This window comes from Physella acuta, unplaced genomic scaffold (genome assembly GCF_028476545.2).
Source record: "Physella acuta isolate Inbredline_101_S28 unplaced genomic scaffold, ASM2847654v3 ptg000557l, whole genome shotgun sequence".
NCBI classification, from domain to species: Eukaryota; Metazoa; Mollusca; class Gastropoda; family Physidae; genus Physella; species Physella acuta.
In genome coordinates this window covers 305610-329376 of record NW_026732076.1, presented here as the reverse complement: position 1 = coordinate 329376, position 23767 = coordinate 305610, and the positions used below count along the sequence as shown (strand labels likewise).

The 23767-nt window shown below is 35.0% G+C and overlaps 2 protein-coding genes and 1 non-coding gene across 4 annotated transcripts; 2 read left to right on the top strand and 1 right to left on the bottom strand.

Annotated features, from left to right (window-relative positions):
* Positions 1 to 1848: 1848 nt before the first annotated feature.
* On the top strand, positions 1849 to 3886 carry LOC131946384 (palmitoyltransferase ZDHHC21; the record flags this gene model as incomplete). Its single annotated transcript, XM_059307108.1, is given in 1 exon segment — positions 1849 to 3886. A coding segment is annotated over 1 exon segment (118 nt), but the record flags the coding sequence as incomplete, so codon positions are not given.
* A 3274-nt stretch (positions 3887 to 7160) lies between these two features.
* On the bottom strand, positions 7161 to 17313 carry LOC131946394 (BAG family molecular chaperone regulator 2). Of its 2 annotated transcripts, XM_059307136.1 has the most exons (3): positions 16755 to 16885; positions 15039 to 15119; positions 7161 to 7930 (listed from the first exon to the last, which is right to left on the bottom strand). In XM_059307136.1, exons 2-3 carry the CDS (start codon positions 15058 to 15060, stop codon positions 7497 to 7499), a joined length of 456 nt encoding a protein of 151 aa, XP_059163119.1. In that variant the 5' UTR covers positions 15061 to 15119; positions 16755 to 16885; the 3' UTR covers positions 7161 to 7496. The 2 variants fall into 2 exon arrangements, with proteins under 2 accessions (XP_059163119.1, XP_059163117.1); XM_059307134.1 differs by lacking the exon at positions 15039 to 15119 and having other exon boundaries at positions 7163 to 7930; positions 16755 to 17313.
* On the top strand, positions 17167 to 17251 carry Trnay-gua (transfer RNA tyrosine (anticodon GUA)). The gene is given in 2 exon segments: positions 17167 to 17203; positions 17216 to 17251. It is a non-coding gene; the product is annotated as a tRNA-Tyr (tRNA).
* Positions 17314 to 23767: the final 6454 nt, after the last annotated feature.

Below are 23767 nucleotides of genomic sequence, written 5' to 3'. Positions count from 1 at the left end.
CCGTCCCGGCCAGGCCCTGCTCTGGCTTCTGTGAAAAACCTTTCTGTTAAAGACCATTACCTGTGTGTTTAGTAATCATCATAAACCCGGCATTGCCCACCCAAACCACAACCAACCAAAACAACAAAACGCAAACATAACGCTAACACAATTACAAATACAAACGAAAACAAAAACCTAACAACAAACCCAACCACAACCACAAACACCAATATAAACACAAAGAAAAAACAAACAAAAAAGCAAACGAAAACAAAAACCTAACAACAAACCCAACCACAAACACCAATACCAACACAAAAAAACAACGAAAAAGCAAACGAAAACAAACCAAATCCAAACGCAAAACCAACCAAAAACACAAATACAAACCCAAACAAAAAAACACAAACAAAAACGAAAAAAGAAAGAACAAAAACGAACCAAATCAAAACGCAACCACTAACGCAAACCCACCTAAACACAAAGAAAACACTAACGCGAACATAAACGCCCGGGGCGGAATCACCTGTTTTAGCTTAATGAACGACTATCGTACCCCAACTTATTCACAGTCTTTTGCACTCACTTAAACGAACGCACCTGTTTCAATTTAATGAACAATTTTAATACTCCAAGCTTATCCGTAAAATACCTACAACATTTGCACTTGATCAATCCCCGCTAATTATGTAATTATTTTTTTTCCCAACACCAAAACAAAGTAATAAAATTTTCCACGAATGCAATGGTTTTATAAAGGGAAGTAATTGTGTTTTCCTAATTTATCAAAGGGAAGTAAATGCTATAGGACTAAATAAAGACATAATTAGAATTTTTGTAAAAGATGATATTTTTTTAAAACTTGTGTTTAATGAACATGCCGACAATTATTACTATAATTTGAAAAATGAAAATTATTTCCCAACACTTTCAATAGTGATTTTTTAGCTCATAAATTTAGACAAATGCGCACGATAATTTTCTAACACTTAAATTCATACAATTCCAACGACAAACATATGCATTACATACAGAACTGAGCTTTATACATTAGATAAATATATATATGTATATATATATGTATATGTATGTATATATATACATATATATACATATATATACATATATATATGTATATATACATATATATATGTATACATACATATATATATGTATACATACATATATATGTATATATATGTATATATATACATATATATACATATATATACATATATATATGTATATATACATAAATATATGTATATATACATATATATATGTATACATACATATATATATATATGTATACATACATATATATGTATACATACATATATATGTATACATACATATATATGTATACATACATATATATGTATACATACATATATATGTATACATACATATATATGTATACATACATATATATGTATACATACATATATATGTATACATACATATATATGTATACATACATATATATGTATACATACATATATATGTATACATACATATATATGTATACATATATATGTATACATACATATATATGTATACATACATATATATGTATACATACATATATATGTATACATACATATATATGTATACATACATATATATGTATACATACATATATATGTATACATACATATATGTATACATACATATATGTATACATACATATATGTATACATACATATATGTATACATACATATATGTATACATACATATAACGACTTAAATTTATTTTATAGTTGCCACTGTTTTTATATATATATATATATATATAAACAGTGGCAACTATAAAATAAATTTAAGTCGTTATATAAACAAACCTTCTTGTTTTTCTTCTTGAACAGTATTCGAGCAGGCCAATGTTACAGTTCTTACAGAAGGCTGTGTGGACAAGGTCTACCAATATTTTGGTTGTGTCCCATCGGACCAAGACGACCCATGGTTTCCTATGACATATTGTAAAATTCTGTTTCTGTTTTATCTAAACTGCTTTATACTTATACTTGCAAAAATGTAATTAGTTTTTTAATTTCTGTTTGGAATTTTAATTATTTTTAATTGATAAATGAAAAAGCAATGGATCTGCATGCTCAGATGAACAAAGGTTATGTAAGTAAATTCTGAAAGAAAAGCAAGGCATATGGTGCACAACATGTGGACATGTAATCATTTAAGATTGAAGAAGAATGTATGTTTATTGCTAGTAAAAAAACAAGTAGTCATTTTTAAATGAATTGAACTGTACTCTACTTTGTTGTAGTTAAGTAAATTGGATGTTTTTTCTATTATAGTAAAATGGCCAAACCAGTTTGACCAAAATCCAGTCAGGAATGTCTGTGGTGTGTTGCCAGAGTTTATAATAGTGTTACAGGGCCAGAGTTTATAATAGTGTTACAAGGCCAGAGTTTATAATAGTGTTACAAGGCCAGAGTTTATAATAGTGTTACAAGGCCAGAGTTTATAATAGTGTTACAAGGCCAGAGTTTATAATAGTGTTACAAGGCCAGAGTTTATAATAGTGTTAGGCTGGCAATAAGTCTGTATAGATTTTGATATTTTAAAAAAAAAAAACAAATGCGTAAATTATTTTTAAAAAGTATTGACTTAAAAAATTCAACAAATAGTTCTATATGGGCATTTGAAGTATTCATTTTGCTGTAAGTGAAGGCTGGCTGATAAAAAAACTACACATACTTTTTTTATAATCCCTCAATATCATTGAAATCTGGTTGAACCAATATCTTAGTGCTAAATCAAAAGTAATCATTTGATGGTTCTCAGTCAGGTTCCAGGTGAGATGTCATTTGATGGTTCTCAGTCAGGTTCCAGGTGAGATTGTCATTTGATGGTTCTCAGTCAGGTTCCAGGTGAGATTGTCATTTGATCGTTCTCAGTCAGATGTCAGTTAAGATGTGATGTGTCATTTTTTTTAAAAATACCTAGTGTTTTGTCAGGACTGCATTATTATTTATGTCTTAACATTCTTTTATGGTAAGAGATATCACATTGTAAGCAGTTTGGATATGAGAATATATATGAAAGCCTATGTATATAGATATGTATATAAATATCATCTTTTCCTTTTTGTGCCCAAGAGACATGAGGCTGCTACTTGCTACAGAAAGCTCCCTCCACTTTTGTCGGTCACCGGAAATTTTACTGGCAGTCCCCCATGACAGTCCTGCTTCTGCTTCCTGGCAGTCCCCCATAACAGTCCTGCCTCTGCCAGCTGCTTTCTGGCAGTCCCCCATGACAGTCCTGCCTCTGCTTTCTGGCAGTCCCCCATGACAGTCCTGCCTCTGCTACTTGGCAGTCCCCCATGACAGTCCTGCCTCTGCCAGCTGCTTCCCCGCCGTGCACATCCACGTTTCCCTTGGCCTTACCTGCTTTCATTTTCCTTGAGACATCAAGTTGAGCATCATTCCTGCAATGTCATCTGGATTCATTCATGCAACATCCATCGCCATCTTCTTTTTTCATTTATTTCAGAAACTGCATTCAGTTTCATCTCTCCTAGTAATCTATCATTGGAGATAGGGTTAGGGTTTTACTAATGAAAAGTCTGCATTTGGTCTTGGAGATTTTCTTTGATCACAATGTTTTTAGCATGATTAAATACACACACATATATATATATACTAGCTGCATCCCGTGCTCCGCCACGGTAAATCTTTTTTAAATGTACCAACTTGGGAACAGAACAAAACTAAACACAACATAAACGAACGCAAAAAAAAAAAAACAAAAAAACGAAAAAACAAACACAACACTCATAACATAAACACAATTTAAATGCAATCATAAAGGCATATTGCTCACAGTCTAGCCCGTAGCGCCAAATCGCGCCCTTTCCAGTGATTTGCACCCCCCTCAAACTTTCGATTTGCACCCCTTCCCCCCCCCCCCCGCCCTAAAACTTTCGATTTCCACCCCCCCCCCCCTCGTAAATTTTTTCCAACCCACTTTGGCGCCCCCTAAGGGATATTTTAAATACTGCCTATTATTTATACTGTTTTACCTACAATATTTCACTTTATCCATTCACGCATCTTTTTTCCAGTACTTTAAATTTTAAAAATTTACAATTGAGTTTCATAACTAAAACCATTGCGCACCTAATGAACGTGATGACGCGCCTATAATAGTGCTGAATAGTTGATTAAAAATTATAAGTAATAAACAGTAGGGCCTACATTCAGTGAATAAAATAAATAAAAGATTGCCTTTTATCAATCCATGTTAATTATAATTTTCTAACAATAATTTACTCTTACACTTCCGGATAATTTGCATTCACATTTTGCTAATTATATTATTGCAACACTAATTCCTTCTATGACGACCGTATATTTGCATTCACATTTTTTATTAGCGTGAGTTTAATGTATTTTTAAATTACCTCTTTTGTCAAAATTAGAAAAAAGAGTTATATTAATTTGATTTTTCTACCGTACTGTTATTATGTTATTGAAATGTATCCACTTTTTCTAGGAATATTAACGAAAACTATATTTGACATTGATCCTTTTAATATGTTTTAGCAATGTGCGTGTATTTAATATTCTCTTTACGTTATGCAAAATTGTACAAACAGTGGAAATTATAAAATAGCTCTATGCCGCTATATAAACAAACCCTACTCTAATACTTATAATAAGACACTGCGGTGCACTGAAAAGCACTTCATGGCGCGATGTTTACTTTTATGGTTCCAAAAGCTATAGCGATGACGGAAGGAAGGAAGGAAGGAAGGAAGGACTGACACACTACTTGCCCGCTTATATTATAGATATATAGAGAGAGAGAGAGAGATAGCTTACCAGATTCTTGTAGCACCCTGTTCTTTTCTCCAGATGTTTACACCATTATACAGGACAGCACCCCAATGTAGGGTTGTTTTGTGTGCAAAAAAATTGTATTAAAAATAAATGACATAAAATATTACAATATGGCGGGCACAACCAATGTATTTCTTTCAATTACCATTTCCCATATTATGTGTGGTGTCAAAGAAAGAATTGTTTACCGATATTTACTTCAAATTAATGCTGTTGCTATCTATTTAAAGTTAAATGATGTGGATAATACCTGACATTAAAAATTGTGTGCTTGACTTGCAGTTATATTTACAGCCTTGAATTTAAAAATTGTAAAACGTATTAATTTAAAAAAAATTTAGCTTAGTAATTTATTGTTACTTATTTAATAGCTGTACATATTTGATGCAATAAATTTAATCTCATCAATTCATCTTATGATGTATAAATGTTCTCATCTTATGATGTATAATATGTTCTTAAACGTCTATAGTGCGACAATATCAATAACATCCTTCATGGATTGTTACAAACTAGGGGACATAATTGTGAAAATCTAACTGAAATGTCAGATTTTTTCTTTTCCTGCTTTATGATCGAATTGTCGCATGTCGTCTGTGATATCGGGGTAGTATTTACTTTTCACAGGATGCTCAGTTTGACCTAAATCTTGTCCCGCTTACACCATCAAAGTTGTGTGACATGTAGCCTAGCTGTGGAAGTATAGGCCGACTGGAGGTACTATGAAGGCACAAAGAATATGATGCTTTATGATCTCCCTATAGACTGTAACCCGCCTTCAAAAGAAGAGATACATAAAGTTATAAAGCAGCTGAAAAATTGGAAGGCTCCAGGAATAGATGGTATACCGGCAGAAGCACTGACAGCTGATATAGAAACTAGCACCACACTACTATACACACTCTTCAAGAAAATGTGGGAAGATGAACAAATATCAGAAGAGTGGAAGGAGGGACTACTCTGCGCATCATAATTGAAAATGGTCAACATTATTATGTCTTCATATGAAGGTCTGAAATGTAGAGTAGTGCATGGTAAACAGACTTTGGAGGCCTTCCCTGTACAGACCGGAGTAAGGCAGGGTTGCCTTGATAAGCAGGGCATTACAGAAGCAGACATAAAGATAAGGACAGGCAAGGCAAGAGCAGTCTTCAACCAACTAAAAATTTTTGGGGTTCTGGAGATTAAACCCTTGGAATAAAAATTTGGTTCTTCAACACACTAGTGAAACCTGTTTTACTCTATGGAGCTGAGACACGGAGAATAACTGCTACAAATAAGAAGAAAATACAATCATTTATAAACTCCTGCCTAAAAAAAGATCCTGAGAATGCGCTGGTCTAAAACTCTAAAAGAAATGAGGTATTAGGGCAACGAACAAATCAATTACCATCTGAAGAAGAGATCCTCCAGAAAAAATGGATTGGCCACAAATCAGGAAGCCTGTGTCCAGCATAACAAGACAGGCCCTCACCTGGAATCCACAGGGCAGGAGGAGGAGAGGCAGACCAAGAAAGACCTGGAGATGACCTGGAAGAAGACACCAAGAAAATTGGATACACCTGGGGACAGTTGGAGAGACTAGCTCAGGACAGAGATGCCTGGAAAGCTCTTGTCAGCGGCCTATGTCCCAGGAAGGGTGACAGGCATCCATTCCCCCTCTCCAACCCCTCCCACCCACCTTAGTGTAAGCAGCTGTCGGTGACAATTTACAGATGACAGCAACCAGATCTTGTTACCTGCCCTTAGTTTCAAATCGTTTAAAAACTTAATTATCTGCCCCTAATAGCCTTTACTAGCTTGACTGGCATTACGATTGTAAACATTCTCGTGGACCACAGCTCACCAGACTGTTTGGGTGATCGGATCTAGCTAGTTATCCCCCCTTTTGTTATTGAATATAGCAATATATCTTTTTAATGACTAATTAAACATCTAATTTAAATTTTAAAAATTGATTAACTTCTAGTCATCAAAGTGGAACTTATCTGGAAAGTTTTAATGAAATTGCTGCATTAGAAGTGGGTCAAAATTGAGTTACAAGATTTGCCGCAAACTCACAGACATTGCAAACTAAATAAAAGCTTGTAAAAAGCAATTTTTAAGATTATTTTTTATGACTGTCTGCTTATTTGAAAGTTGAGTTACTATTTTGTTTGTTGGGATATTTTTATATGATTGTTGTCATAAATCTAAGCTTAGAATAAATATTTCTATCAAGCGAAACTCTATATAATGTTCACTGTAGATTACCTACTATGATCACTATACCAATTTTATTGATCAAAATTAAACATGAAATAATATCAAATATTAATAATCACAAATTTTTCACCTTTTTTACATTTTTATTTGATGAATAAAAACAGTAGGCCTATTTATAAATCCAGGTAGGAATATATTAAACTTACATTTAAAGCACTGCTTAAGCAACGAAGAATTATTTTTGATTTGACATCGTATAAAAATGGAAGTTTAAATTAGCAGGCTTAAAGTGCTAAAACAAAACCGTGTTATTTCTATCTGTAGTCTAAGGGTTGGTTTGGCTTTCTCATACAGACAGCTTACAATTTTAGTTAGCACATTTCAAGAAACAACCAAGCTCCTATACTGTACATATATGCTTACCATATCAAATATACTATATATGAATATTATATTTTTTCTGAAGAACAAGCACTTTTAGATAAACATTCACTTTGTTCAACATTTTGAGCTGATGCCGTGAATTCCTCTTCAATTTGACTGACATGGCATTTCCCATTGACTAAACATTCAAGCCGTTGTCTTACTTGCTTCTGATCTTCCAGTCTGCAGCCTAAAATCATACCTTGAAATTTGTAATCAATTGGGCCAGTACTACTCAAGTCAGACACACATGCATTCAAATAACTTTGAGCTAATTGGCTGTAAGTTTGATCATCACTTTCATTCTGCAAACATATCTGCTCCAGATCTTTGACTAAAGAGTTGACTGTCTTATAAGCACTTTCCTGTTCTGCACTTCTAATTGTATGAATTTTTATTTCTACGCTTTTGCATCTTTTCTTGAGCCTCTCAATGGTGGAGCAGATTTCTTGATGTTCTCCTGATAAAGAACATTTAAATCATGATATGAATGTAGGAAAAAAAGAAATGCCAATGTAGGAAAAAAGAAATTGCTTTAAACTTTACCACTGACACTAATAAATAACAAGTCCCCCCTCCCCTGCACCCCTGCTCCATGGCATAGCATCAAATTTAAGTTCCACTTTTCAAACCAAAATATGTATTTACAACTACATTTGTATTTTCATTTTTGAAAGTCTAGTGTGGTTTTCAAAGTAAACAGTGTGTTTCTTTTAGACATTTTTCTCCGTAAGGAGGGCATGGGGGCTTAAATGATTTGTATAAAATTAAATTTCATTCTGCCCCCCCCCCCCACCCACCCCCTTTAAGAGATGTCAGAAACTGAAAGAAACTGAACATCAATTAGTAGTCTATGCACACAAAAATTGTAATTAAGGATTTGTAAGAACATGTCTGCCTTTCACCACTATCCTATCAGCAGGCGGAGTTACCCTTTACAACTTTGTAGAACTGAAATGTCAGCTTTCCTTGTTCTTAAATAAGGGGTCGTCCACAAATGATGTCACACTTTTTTGCACTATTCGTACCATCTCCTCTCACTGTCACAAAAAGTCAGCCCCCTCCCCCCCCCCCCAAAGGATGTCACAATCCACCCCTATTGCCCTCTAATTTACAACTCGTTTTATGTTTTTTTTTCTTTTTTTTAAATTGTGTTTTTCATCCCTTGAAAGACGCTCGTTGAAGCGGCGTTACAACAGGCGGACCGGACCCATACATGGAACTACTAGAACCAGTAGGTAAACAATACAGTGACTACAGCGGCGTTACAACAGGCGGACCGGACCGATACATGGAACTACTAGAACCAGTAGGTAAACAATACAGTGACTACAGCGGCGTTACAACAGGCGGACCGGACCCATACATGGAACTACTAGAACCAGTAGGTAAACAATACAGTGACTACAGCGGCGTTACAACAGGCGGACCGGACATGGAACTACTAGAACCAGTAGGTTAACAATACAGTGACTACAGCGGCGTTACAACAGGCGGACCGGACCCATACATGGAACTACTAGAACCAGTAGGTAAACAATACAGTGACTACAGCGGCGTTACAACAGGCGGACCGGACCGATACATGGAACTACTAGAACCAGTAGGTTAACAATACAGTGACTACAGCGGCGTTACAACAGGCGGACCGGACCCATACATGGAACTACTAGAACCAGTAGGTAAACAATACCGCGAGGTAATGATAGGCTGATTAAATTATTTTAAAATACTTGATGTAAATGTAGGTACTCCAGCAGAACTGGTGACTCACATGGGAATAACAACATACTGTGAAGGATTTAACTGTTAGCACTATACCCAGACCTTTAATTTCCCTGGTATAGTTCACTGTAACCAATATGATAGACTAAATGGATGTTGTCTGTCACATAGCAATATAAAGATCAAACATTTGAATAGTAACAGCTCCCCAGTAGAGTATTTAATTGCGTGTTTAACTGTAACCAAAACAGGATGTAGAAAAATGACAAGAAATACACTAACTTAAATCTTGGCAAAATTTATAGAACATAGATCTTTTTTTGTCTCTGGTTGAGCCAAGTTAAGCTTTTTCAAAATGCTTCAAAAAAAAAATACTAAAACTTCATAATCTTCCCAAACTGCTAAAACAGAATGGAAGCTGGATGCCACACATCGCATGCTTAACATTCTTCCAATTTTTAACAACTCAGCCTCAAACAAACAAGCACATAGTTGTAATTCTCTGTAATTTTTGTGTGAAGAATGATAAACTACATACAGTTTATCAATGAATGCCTTAAATCTGTTGATCGCTAAAATTTGTTTTACGACATCACCAACGGAGAGTTCCAGTCGGTGGTTAGCAAACCAGAACCGATGGAAACTTTTGTCTTGAGGCCACTTGTGGTTAGCACAATACCAAACCAGAACTGATGGAAACTTTTGTCTTGAGGCCATTTGTGGTTAGCACAATACCAAACCAGAACTGTTGGAAACTTTTGTCTTGAGGCCACTTGTGGTTAGCACAATACCAAACCAGAACCGATGGAAACTTTTGTCTTGAGGCCACTTGTGGTTAGCACAATACCAAACCAGAACTGATGGAAACTTTTGTCTTGAGGCCACTTGTGGTTAGCACAATACCAAACCAGAACTGATGGAAACTTTTGTCTTGAGGCCACTTGTGGTTAGCACAATACCAAACCAGAACTGTTGGAAACTTTTGTCTTGAGGCCACTTGTGGTTAGCACAATACCAAACCAGAACTGTTGGAAACTTTTGTCTTGAGGCCATTTGTGGTTAGCACAATACCAAACCAGAACTGTTGGAAACTTTTGTCTTGAGGCCACTTGTGGTTAGCACAATACCAAACCAGAACCGTTGGAAACTTTTGTCTTGAGGCCACTTGTGGTTAGCACAATACCAAACCAGAACTGATGGAAACTTTTGTCTTGAGGCCACTTGTGGTTAGCACAATACCAAACCAGAACTGATGGAAACTTTTGTCTTGAGGCCACTTGTGGTTAGCACAATACCAAACCAGAACTGTTGGAAACTTTTGTCTTGAGGCCACTTGTGGTTAGCACAATACCAAACCAGAACCGATGGAAACTTTTGTCTTGAGGCCACTTTTGCTTCCAACCATCACAGATGCTCCATCACATGAAAGGTAAACCAAGCTCCTTCTTAGAAAGTCTTTTGTTAACCCATAGAAAGGAAGGCAGTGTAGTAAAGAAGCAAAAACTCCATTTGCGGGTAAACTTTTGAGTTCTACCAAATCCAAGAATAAATTTACTGGTGAGGTCATTCCACTGTCAGCTAGACAAACATGAATATGTACAATTAAAGTCGATTTTGGCTAAGCATAGTCGATTTGTTGATGATCAATGAAATTTTACTGTTCAACCGTACAATTTCTTGGAACAAATTTTTCTCATTTCACAACTGGTGATAGACTACATTTATGCAAGCAATGGTTGAATGAAGAATACGGCCCATCTCATCTCCGTTTAGTTCTTGCAAATCTATTTCAGATTCATAATAATGAAACGATTGGTTTTCTTTGGCTACTACATACGCTGTATGAAAAATCTTTGCAGTTATGATTTTCTCACAAGTTAATGCCTTTAACAACACATTCTCAATAGATGCTGCAGCGGCTTCTGTTAGGATCTTAAGCGCAGCTTTGTGTGCCGCAGCTTCTTTGTGATCGAATAATTTCTCTCTTAAAGACATAAGCTGTTGTTGTTGATTTGTACAGAAGGAACTTTTTTATTGTCGACCCATTCGTTCGATACCTTCATTCCCATTTTTGCCTCGACTCTGAGATTGCCAACTTTTCAGCAAGGGATACAACCAGGTTTTTTATTATGGATAGTTAGCCAATAATATTTTTTTATCTAAAGTCCAGCAGATAGGCCAGTCAACATCTGCAGGCTGCAGTTGTTCAAAAGTAACAGAGGAACCAAGAACGATATCTGAAGGCTTTGGTTCCAATCGTTCTATTAGGGTTTCTTCTGTGACATTGGCTTCTGCCATTATTTCTTTACGGTATATAAAAAGTTCATGAAGCTTTGGGGAGTTGATAAGAATACTCCTGAGAAGGTTTCAGTGGGGGAAAAATTCAATTTTGCATGGGCAGTCACCGGCAGGGTGTGATTTGGCATCCCTGTTTTTTATCAATTGATATATTTAGACATTGCTTTTGGTTTATTATTCAATTATCTATTATAGCCTATTTGACAATAATATATCACAATCAATATACTTGTATTTTAGTTATATCACAATCCATATACTTGTATTTTAGCCATAATAATGAGTCACCTTTTTCCACATAACTAACCTCGGTCGATTTTACGCACCTAAAACGATAGATTACTTTATAATATATTAATAGTTAATATAGTACATAAACTCACAAAATCTTAATTTTAGTTATTTTTCTATTAAAACAATACCAATGAAAACTAGAGTTATATCTCATAGCAACCAGGCACTGGTTTTTAGCTCATTAGGGGCTAAAATGCATGCTCTTAATTATTGGTGACCAACAGCTTAGCTGGGAAAAGTTTTTCCGTGACAACCATTCGGAGATCGACTCCTATAGTTGACCTGAAAACGACCTAGGATGTTCGTAAGGATCATGTGTGGGGAGGGGGGAGCGGAGATATGCTGCAATAAAACATAATCGAAAGGTTATGTAACTTATTTTCAATATTATATTTTTTTAGTATAGGCCAAATGAAACCAAAAGAAACCAAAAATAATCATGTTTTTGTTTAAAATATATAGATCTAAACTTTTTAAAGGAAATTTGTATTCACTTTTTATTTAGTTTTGATTAATCAGTGTAAGTATTTTAGCAAGGTTTAATTAGGACAATAGTAAAATGAATCTAACCCTCCTCCCTTACTGAGCTATGGGACCTGCACGATAATCACAAAGACTGAGTTTAAAATATTTAGTTAAGATTCGTATCTATTTGATTTCTCTTTTAAAAACTGTCATTGCATTAAAATTTATCACATGTAGGCGAGAAATGCATCCCAATCAGCGACACAGACCAAGCGCAGACAAAAGCTCGCCCGCTCGATTGCGTAATTTTATCAACGAGAGAAGCTAACTAATACAAACAGTGTATCAGCCTATTCAATAAAAACATGCCTATAGAATGTTTTTAAAAATGTCAGCGCATTAAAACTGATCAGTTGAGAGCAAGAAATATGCATTCCAAACATCGTCACAGGCCACGCGTGCTCTCTTGCGCTGTTTTGTCAACGAGAGAAGCATTGAGTGCCACAAAGCGAGCACAGCACACATATTAGTTAGCCTAATATAAATATTTGATCGAAGCACAGGGAAAATAATATTATAATTAGCCTAATGAAAATTTATTAAAAAGAATTAGTCCTAACAAAAATCTATTAGGCTATATCATATTTGAAAGCACGATAAATAATTAAATAAGCAAATGTAGTACTAACCCCACTAATACTAAGTCTAGTAATAGTTGGACAACTCTCACTACTTCTAGAGATCAACACACTGGTCTGGTGAGCTGTGGGTCACGACAAATGTAAATGTTTACAATTGTAGAGATGGGTTGGATTTGTGACTGGGGGGGGGGGGAACAATTTCCGCATTATATTTTCATTATCGTCTGTAAACTGTCGTCACGGACGGCTGCTTTTGATGGGCGGAGGGGGGGGGGGGGTAGTGTCGAATTAACAAATTGTTAATTACTGAAATAAAACAATTAAATAGCGGCGTCAGCTCGATAAGTTAATTAGCCTAATTATGCTAAAAATAATGGTCCGAAAATGAATGGCAATTTAAAAAAACACAACTATATTACTATACAGCTTCCACACTGCAGGGTTCCTACACCAAAGTGAACTTAAAATTCCAGGAGAATTCCAGGAGTTTTTCAGGAGAAAAACCAAAATTTCAGGACATAATTTAACTACTCAACACCCTGACCCCCCTTTGCTACTGAGAAACATATTAAGCCTAGCAATCATAGCCATACCTCAGTGTCAAGTGTCTTAACCCCTCCCCACCTCACCAATGTCAGCCTCCGTACTAACAATGTCAATATTAATAAACAGAACTGCTGAAACCATGATTTATCTTTTAAAAATGGACATGGTATATTGATTAAATGGAAGTCTTCAAAAGTAAATATCCTAACTGTAATTTTAGCTTTTTACCATTTGATGAACAAGTATATCAACCTGAGTAGCTTAGATATAGCCTACTAGAAATAAACTACTTTGGAAATAAAACATTTCCGCCACAAATAGAATATATTTTTCTGATAAGTAACCTCAAAGTTTTTTTTTTAATTGCCAGTAGCGTATCTCTTCCCCCCCCCCCCCCCCCCAGCTAGACATGGTAGTGCAGGGTCAGTCTGAGTTTATCTAAGCTTACGGTGGGCCTGTAGTATATTGCTGATGACATCACTAGCGGGTCACACAGAGTTCACTTCATATACCCAACCAGTGCTTTCCCCCAGCTTCCTCCACCCCGCCTTGGGAAAGAAATTGAGAGGCGGGATGGGAGGGTAGTAGTATTACAACAACAACATGCATGTAAATAGAAATTAGAATAGGGCCTATCGGACTATGTTACAAATTAGCTGGGCAAAAAACTAGATTTGAGCCTACTTGAAATTTTTAATTAAAAAAATAAAGAACTTCAGGCTTATCAAACTGAGCCTCACTCATAGAAGTGAGAAAAAAATTAAACCAAACCTACAGGTTAAAGACAGCTACAGGTCTATATTTTAAAATGTGTGCCTTGTATGCGCATAATCGACAAAGCAGAACATTTTACTGGGGGTGGTCAGATCTGATGACCTAGATATCTAACGCACACAAAAATATATGCTAAAATTATCCCCGCGAGTAAAATTTCAGGACATTTTACAAAATTTCAGGAGAAATGTTAAAATTCCAGGAGAAATCCAGGAGTTTTCTGGATTTTTAAAATTCAAGGAGAGTTCCAGGACATCCTGAAATTTCAGGAGGCCGCAGGAACCCTGGGACTGGTAGCCATGGAATTACATGTTAAAAAAATGTTGTTTGAGTGACCCAATTGGGAGAACAATTTTACTATTACTATAATATTAATACACCCTTGTGTCAATTTTGACAACAGTCTCGCAAATATTCAAAGTTTTTAAATCGTCCAAACTTGGACAACTCTTACGTTTGACCTTCACTACCAGAAAGCAATTTTTAACATTTTAGCTGGTATGCACAGCACTATAATCGACTATTGTCTAAAAATACACCGGGAAATCACACTCTTCATGTGGTAATTATTTATAAACTTAACATTGAGATAGTCACTAAAATTAAGCCAAAAAAAATTGTCCAATCGTATGCCGGGTTAAGTAGCTATAATGTTGTTAGCAACCGACCACTCCTATAGGTTTGTAAGTATTGCTACAATATTATAGGTCTAATAAATATAGTACACGTCATAGAATGAACACGCGTACACGAGATGGTCGGTGTCTTCACTTCTCTCTCTCTTCCCCCCCCCCCCCCCTTCTTCAAGCAAATTGAAAAACATACCTTCTTCCCTACTTCTGGTCATTTTTTTAAAGTCCAGTCATTTTTTTTAAAGTTCCCAATTCAGGCATGCTAGACAGCCAACTGTATAAAAAAATTATTTTTTTTTTAACTAGAGCTACGTCTAGCTTAAAAAAATAAATAAATAAACGCTTAAAATGCCCGTAAACAGATTATTTAGTGCCAAAAAAAAAAAAAGGCTGCTGAATGAGCATTTTTTAAAATACGCAGCAATGAAAAAGGCTAACGGCCGATCAATTAAGTCTAAAAATCGCCCGTAATTAGGCCTAGCTCTGAAAAAGGCCGCTGAACGAGCATCACTATTATATAAACGAATAGGCCATGCAGCGTTGACGAGGTTAACCAACGGTCACTAATTAAATTCAATGCAGCTACTGTCAGCCCACAGAGAAGAAAAAAATAAATATACAAATAAAATTACTAATACAATAATAATGTCTATAATTTTACTTTTTCCGCACATGCTACAATTAAATTATAATTAAAATACTAGATTTAACAGTTCATTCCGCAAAAAACAAAAACTAGTTGTTTCTGTCTGGCAACTAGCGTAACAATGACGCAACATTACTAAAAATAGCAGGGAGAAATTGTTGCAAGGTTACTTACGGGGGCATTGGATTTTTGGAAAAGATAATCAATAATACTGTAAATATACATGGTAAATATCTCAATTATATATTAATCTACTGTTATACAGACCGTTTTCCCCGTTATACGGTCGTTTATGGCCGCGGTTCAGTTTATACTGAGAGTGCTCCACTAGAAATCCTCTCATTATTTACAACCACCATTCTCGCGATTTTTTCTGGCATTCTAAGGCATATTATCCATTTTATTAGCATCTTGTGTTAAAATAATGATAAGAATTTGTGGATAGGACAGGGTCAGAGGTCAATCCAGCCATCTAAGCAACGAGCCGGCCTACTATATACTATATAGGCTACATAAAACAGGTAATCTATCGTTTTGGGTACGTAAAATCACCCGCGGCTATTAATGTACCAAAACGTTACCTCATTGTCAAGGCTGTAATAGAAGTATATTGTGATATGTTGGTGTCAAATATTATAGATAAATGAATAATAAACCTAAATCAATGGCTAAATATATCAATATAGGCCAGAAATTAACTTTAAACAGCAGTGTCCGTAAGCAAGATTTGCTATATAAACAGAAGACATTTGTAAAATAGAGTGACTTCCCCCTGAATCTCGCGCCATAACTCTATAAAAATAAAACTTAAACAAGATGGCTGCTATAGTAAATGAGCATGGTTGCATCTGTTGGAAACATCGCTGGTGTTCATTTATTACTGAAAAGTTTTAATTAAATTGTTTAGGCCCTAAAAACAGGTACATAAATGAAACAAGGAAACATTTTTGTATTTTTCAAAACATAAATACACTAGATTTCTAAATCCTCCTCAAAATGTGAAATAATTATTAAAATGTAAGGAGTCACCTGTTTTTCACATTACTAGTCGCGGGCGATTTTACGTACCTAAAACGATAGATTACATACATCTACATAGTAGGCCCTACATTACTACATATTAATATTATATTATATTATTATTAATTCACTGAATCACTCTTTCCCTACATTACTAGTTTTGGCCGAATTTACGACGCTAAACTAAGGTTTTACCCAATATTATTAAATTAGTAATAAGTAAGCTGATAAGCACCATCTCACCTTCTGTAGATGATTCCTCACCACTGTTAGAACTAGATCTATCTCTAGATCTAATTATTATTTGATTATTTTCTTCTTGTAAATGCGAAAGTACTGTAAGTAAGCTCTCTCTTTCGTGGGAAAGATTTTGTGCGTTTCGCATGAGGGCTTGTATCCTATCTTCAACTTCATCTAGATAAGATAGTATTAAATACGACAGGTTTTTTTCATTTTCTTGGCTAGATAATATAGATTTTGATCTACTTTCTTTACAGTCTTTGTTAGTATTGCAATTACCATTAGTATTACTGTGCTGATTATGTTCCATACTTATTTTTTTGAAGTTCAGTACTTCTAAAATGAAGAGCTTGTAACTAGATCTAGTCTAAATCTAAAGGCCAAAATAAGTGAAACATGTTAAGTGTAGGAGCAACCCGCGATAGCTCAGTTGGTAGAGCGGAGGACTGTAGATGATAATAGCTATCCTTAGGTCACTGGTTCGAATCCGGTTCGCGGGAACAATTTTTTAAACGTTTAGACGAGTGCTGTAAGCTGCTCTTATTACTTTATCGTATGCGAAGTAAACTGTAGAAAGTTTTATGGTGGGCTAGAAACAGGTGCGGGTAGGGTTAGTTCCCAGAAAGATGCGCAACGTAAAAATGTGCAAACAGAAATTCGCGCACACAGAAAAGTGTGCAAAAAGAGAAAAAAGCGGAATCAGAAATTTGTGCACACAGAAAAATGCGCATAGAGAAAAATATTGTATTGTGAATGTTAATTTTTCAATTGCCAATAAAAAGGTATGTGAGCTTATCCATACCTTATTATTATGTTTTTAAAAAAAAAATCTTTAACGAACACGAAAAGAAATAGCAAATTTAAAAATATAAAGATTTGAAATCCAATACAAATTATTTATTTAAAATAAAATATAGGCCTATATACTTATATATATATATATATATATATATATATATATATATATATATATATATATATATATATATATATATATAATACTTTTATTTTCAGATAGAATTAAGTACATCGATACAAATTGTGTGTGTGTTAGTCTTTAACATAATTCAAACATGTACAAAATTATCATTACATGAACAAAAAATTTTTTTTCAGATCAGATATGTAATTTACAGCGTCACTTTGCCTTGCATGTTCGCTTTAGTATTACAGTTTTCATCTTCGGCTTGTGAGAACTGATACAGATTTACAATAGTTATACTTCTTTCTTACATGTAGCCTACTTTCATTCATTTAAATGTATCCACTTTTTCTTGGAATCTAAACAAAAATGATATTTGACATTGATCTATTTAATTATTTTAATATGTATTAGCAATGTCCGTGTATTTAATATTTTCTTTACGTTATGCAAAAGAGTAAAAACAGTGGCAACTATAAAATAAATTTAAGTCGTTATATAAACAAACCCTACTCTATTACTTATAATAAGACACTGCGATGCAAGTAAAAAGCACGACATGTGAAGTGTTTACTTTTATGGTTCCAAAATCTATAGCGATGACGGACTGATACACTACCAGCCCGCTTATAATATAGTAGCTAGTTGAACAAGTAAATGAGGTATGACGTTACAGTCAGGCTATAAACCTTTCGTGTACAAAAAAATCAAATTCAAATGTAGTCGTTCGCATCGCTAGTTTAACCGTTTAAAAATGATGGAACGCGATTATGATTCCAATTATCCGAAATTATCTATTTATCTATCTATCTATCTATCTATCTATCTATCTATCTATCTATCTATCTATCTATCTATCTATCTATCTATCTATCTATCTATCTATCTATCTATCTATCTATCTATCTATCTATCTATCTATCTATCTATCTATCTATCTATCTATCTATCTATCTATCTATCTATCTATCTATCTATCTATCTATCTATCTGACAAGAACGTTCTGGAGAAAACACAAGCAAATTAAAAACATGCATAGTTAAACGAAAACGAAACATGACGTCACATTGGAGCATATAGTAGAAACTAGTCTACAGACGAAGAGTTCACACAGTTATATAACGTCATTGATTCTCGAGTAAACATTGAAGTAGAGTTGCCTGAAAGAAACTCTAAATGCGAATTTTGTCATGAATGAGATTTAGGTGCATGGTTTAGGGATATGCCTATGACTAAATTTTTTATAATTTAAAGTACCGATTCTGGATAAAAATCCGTTTTCAATGTCATTTTTCGTTTCCGGTTAAATTGAATGAAGGTGGTGATTTTGGTTTTAGTTTAGAGAAAAGAGACAGCACTATCAACCTAGCGCCCGTTGTATCCTTCCTCATCGGGCCATTTTTCTCGTCTATACTAATAGTTTCGCCGTCTGTCTGTCTATGTATCTATCTATCACATTGGAGCATATAGTAGAAATTAGTCTACAGAGAGAGTGCACACGGAAGAATGACGTAATTGATTCTCGAGTAAACATTGAATTAAAAAGCCAATTTTGTCTAATCTTAAAAATTGTTTGCGTGAAGAGTTTTTTTTCATACAATTCTTCGGGTAGGGGCGAAGCCCATCCCCCGCGTAAGAATGTTTAAGCCGAACCCCCCACCCCCCCTCTCAAAAGAAATGTCGTCATCAATACTCTATTAATAAATTACAGCCTAATTCATGTGTCAAATCTAAAAAGTGTTTGCGTGCAGAGTTTCTTTCATGCAATTCTTCGGGTAGTGGCTAATCGCGACACCAGTGTTTCTTTCAGACTTTTTCCTCCCAGTGCATGCTACAAAATAACAACTTTTGAAACGTATTTTAATCCAATGTAAATAAATTAAGTTTTAAAAACTTGGGAGACGACAATGAATAATGGACATCATAAGCAATAAAAAGCGAGCAACAGTTGAATTTAACTGGTTGGTTTGCCCTATAGACTAATTTTGACGCTTTTTTTTTTGTCGCCATTAAAAGAGTTCCCAAACGTTTTAAAATAATAAATTCACTACTTAAGACAATTTGATCTTTAAAATTTGTATATATTATTATTATGCAATGGATTACAGATTTAGTATCGCATTAAATGTTAAGAGCTTCTGTTACTAACTGTTACTCATTTTCTTATACATTCAAATTTGATTTATGTGAATACATATACACATATGTGATATATATATATATATATATATATATATATATATATATATATATATATATATATATATATATATATATATATATATATATATATATATGGTCCGGAAAGAACCGCAACGGAAAAAAAGCAAAACAAAAAGCGCAACGGAAAAAAGCGCACACGGAAAAGCTAAAGCGCAAACAGAAAAAAGCGCACACAGGAAAAAGCGCAAACGGTAAAAAACGCAAACGGAAAAAAACGCAAACTGAAAAAAGCGCAACGAAAAAATGCGCAAAAAAAAAAGAAAAAAAACGCAAACAGAAAAAGCACGCACAGAAAAGTGTGCACACAGAAAAATGCACAAAGAGCAATTTTCGCACAAAGACCTATAAGGACTAGATGACACATTTATACATGATTGTTAGGGCTGCTGTGAGAGTGTTGTGTTTGACCTGACGCGATATACTACCACTTAAAGCATACCACTAACATGTGCATTCACATCACCACGATACAGGCGATAATCGCTTGACACAACGTCTATTTTTTTCTTGTTCACTATTTATTCAACGACTATTCTCGCATAAATAAACATAAAACTATTTTTAATATTGGCATTACACGGAGTATCTCGTACATGCTCCCTAGTCCCAAGCTTGCATTCTATAACAACCCGTTTCTATCGCAAAACTTCACTCTCTTTCTTCCGAGTCATCAAACATGCATTCGCTATATCTCTCGAACCAACATTCATCTGCACAAAAATACCCTGATAAAACACACATCATAATCATTATGTATTTAATATTATTTCATCATGATGTACCTATATCTACCTACCTACCTACCAACCAACCAACCTACCTATCTACCTACCTACTTACCTACCCAATATATATATATACATATAACCTTATATATATATATATATATACGGGTAGGTAGGTGGGTTAGTTGGTGGGTTCGTGGGTAGGTAATTTGGTGGCTGTGTGGGAAGATGTGTGTGTGGGTAATTAGGTGGTTGGGTGTTTGTGTAGATGAGAGTTTTTCTCCTCCCCCCCCCCCCCCCCCCCGAACGAAATGGAATTTATATTTTTAGATTATGCACATTTCCTACTGAGCCAATTGAGCCCTACATCAAATAGTTAATCAGTTTAACAATGTAGACACAATTGAAGTAGGTCCGAGTCAAAGCCTGGTGTTACAATAAAACTACATCTCTCTTTGTTTCTTGATAAAAAGGTTATGGAAGGTTTTTGAAGTTCTTTTACTGAAAATGTTTACCGGACGAATGCAAAATGATATCAACAACCATAGCTCTTCTTTTATATAGGGTACATTCTGTCAATTATGCTGTTCAATACATGCTTTGGTTGGTGTTAGGATTGTTACATATAAGTATTTGCGTAGATTTAGAGTAGCGTCCCATTTGTTTACTTGTTTTCATTACCCCTCAAACTATAGTCTATTTTAGTTATATTGAGATTAAAGAATGTAAATAAATAGTACAAACAATTATGTAGCATAGAAATGATTGGTATGGAAGTGACATAAAGCGCAGAAAACTTAGAGGTTAGGTAGGGAATAAAAGGTGGGGGTTAGGAAAGTTTGGGGGTCCATTCTCAGTAATAGGCAGTCTATGTCTCGTTCGTACTTTCAAACAATAAAGACGTTAATTGTATACAGACTTCGTGTTGGTTAATTGTCGACCCTGTCCTCACATCACAACAGTTGGGTGACGCTTACCTTGTCATATTAAAATAAGTAGCATGTAATTGATTTAGTTCGAAGTGAGTTTTCATACAAGCCCAACGCACTAATTAAGGCTGTCGCAAAAGATGTAACATATGTCAATGAATTTTCATTAAAAAAATGATATCTCGTTCAGTTTACGAAACTAACGACCGTCGCCCATACTTTTCTTTTTCCGCGCGCCAGATTTGAATACATGTTTAGTGTTCATACTGACAGAAGAAAACGCTTTCATTCCATTGTTTGTGTTACAATTCTTTTAGAATACACGGCTGTTTTTCCATTATCTTTTTGGCGAGTATACAATATATTTCAAGATTGTATCTTTTTAATATAGTATCTTTTAATGGTATAGTATTATTGTTATTATTATTATTATTATTACTATTTAAAGCTGCAAAAGGCCTAGTATGTACACATCATACATGACCTACTTTTCTTACTATATACGTAGTGTAGTCTACAGAGTTAGTGTTTTTAGTATTCACAAATAAGATTCATTCTCAGCTTAAATGTTATAAAAAGAAGATTGATTTATATTTATCTGCTATTGTTTAATTAAACTGTACACATTTATTATTTAAACAAGTTCTTAAAATTTCATATTTTTAGGAAATGGAATTTTCAAAAAGTCAAAAAAAACAATGACGTGATCAAGTACTTGGGATTCGAGTATCTCACCTCTCGTACGTACAACGGCATTGTGACATGGCGGTGCAGACAGAACCGTGCAACAAACTGTCATTCCACCATGAAAGTTAAAGATGGCATCATAATACAAGAACCAACAGATCATTCTCACGATTCTTGTCCTCAAAAGGCAGATGCTAACATTATTAGAAGCAGAATGAGGAGAGATATTAAAAATTTAGTTGCAACCTGTGATGACGCAAGATTACGTCAGACATGTTTAGCAGATATAGGTTAGCAGAAACAGACTATAGGCCTAGTTGGTTGGTTAGAGAGGCCAATGGGCGCACAGGGCTGACCGGTCACGTGGGACGGTCAGCTGACCACTGAGGCGTGGGGCAGTAGAGAGATTAGCGGGTTGATATGTAGATAGCGAGGAGAGAAGGTGTTAGGTAGTGGTTAGAGACGGTTGTAATTTGCAGAGCTACGGAACAGTTGGTTAGTGTTAGGATTGGTCATGGGAGTGCGTAGTAGTAGGTAGCATGTGGTATGAACAGTCAGTAGTAGAAGTAAATAGTACAGTGTAGATCAGTTAGGTAGAAACTTGAACATATATATCATTTTAATAAAGAACAATTATAGTTGAACTTGAACTGTGTGTTGTTGGAATCATTCGTTCCGGCCTCTCTTAAAATCCCCACCCTCACAACTGGTGGAGCGCGGGTCGAGTACAGGAAAGACTGGGTATATCGGGTTACTCATGACGGAGTACATCTGGTGTACAGCTTCCTTCAACTCAACACAACAGCAGGTTTCTTTAACCGGAACGAGTGGATTATCAATACAAGGGAACAGCCACCATGTCCAAAAAGATAAGTACCTTCCAAAATTTTTTAAACGTTTGGGTTTAGACTCGTGCTGGATAGCTTGTGCCAGCGGTTTTTCTGCCTTATACACTCTATTGTTACGCCCTGTTGCCTTAGTTTTGGTTTACTTTCCTCAACACACACACACACATACACAACCATGGAGGCAGAGTTTCAATGCTATAAACGGGGCATACCATTAGACAAGACAGGAGAAGAATTTGAAACATCTTTAGAGAGTAGGTTAAGAAACAAGATAGCCAAGATAGTAAGAAATGTCAAGAACAAAAGCAGAGTTAGCGTTAGAATAAGTGAAACGGAAAGTACAACACATAGATAACACGTAACTGCCCTAGTAGAACATCAACCCCATGACCAAGAATGTGACCCGGACCGTCTCCATAAATGATTTTGAACAACGGACATAAAAGTGAAGTCAAGTCGAGTTTTTGTGTTGATCTAAGTAGTCGAGGAAATCGACGTGAAGTCGATATAGTTGAAGTCGAAGTCAGTATAGTCAAACTGAAGTCAATTGTGTTATTGAAGTCAGTGAAGTATAAGTCTGAACTGAAGTCAAAGAAGTTATTTGAAGTCAGTCAATAAGTTGTTGAAGTCGTAGTTGATGTCATAGTGACGTAGTTGAAGTCATGTTGCAGTCAAAGAAAA

What these genes read in the sequence shown, in the direction of transcription:
- LOC131946394 (XM_059307134.1), bottom strand. Translation starts at nt 17,061, where the DNA reads ATGGAACATAATCAGCACAGTAATACTAATGGTAATTGCAATACTAAC. An exon ending in TGAGGAATCATCTACAGAAG is followed by an intron (nt 7,931 to 16,754) that starts GTGAGATGGTGC and finishes GTTCTTTATCAG; the next exon opens with GAGAACATCAAGAAATCTGC.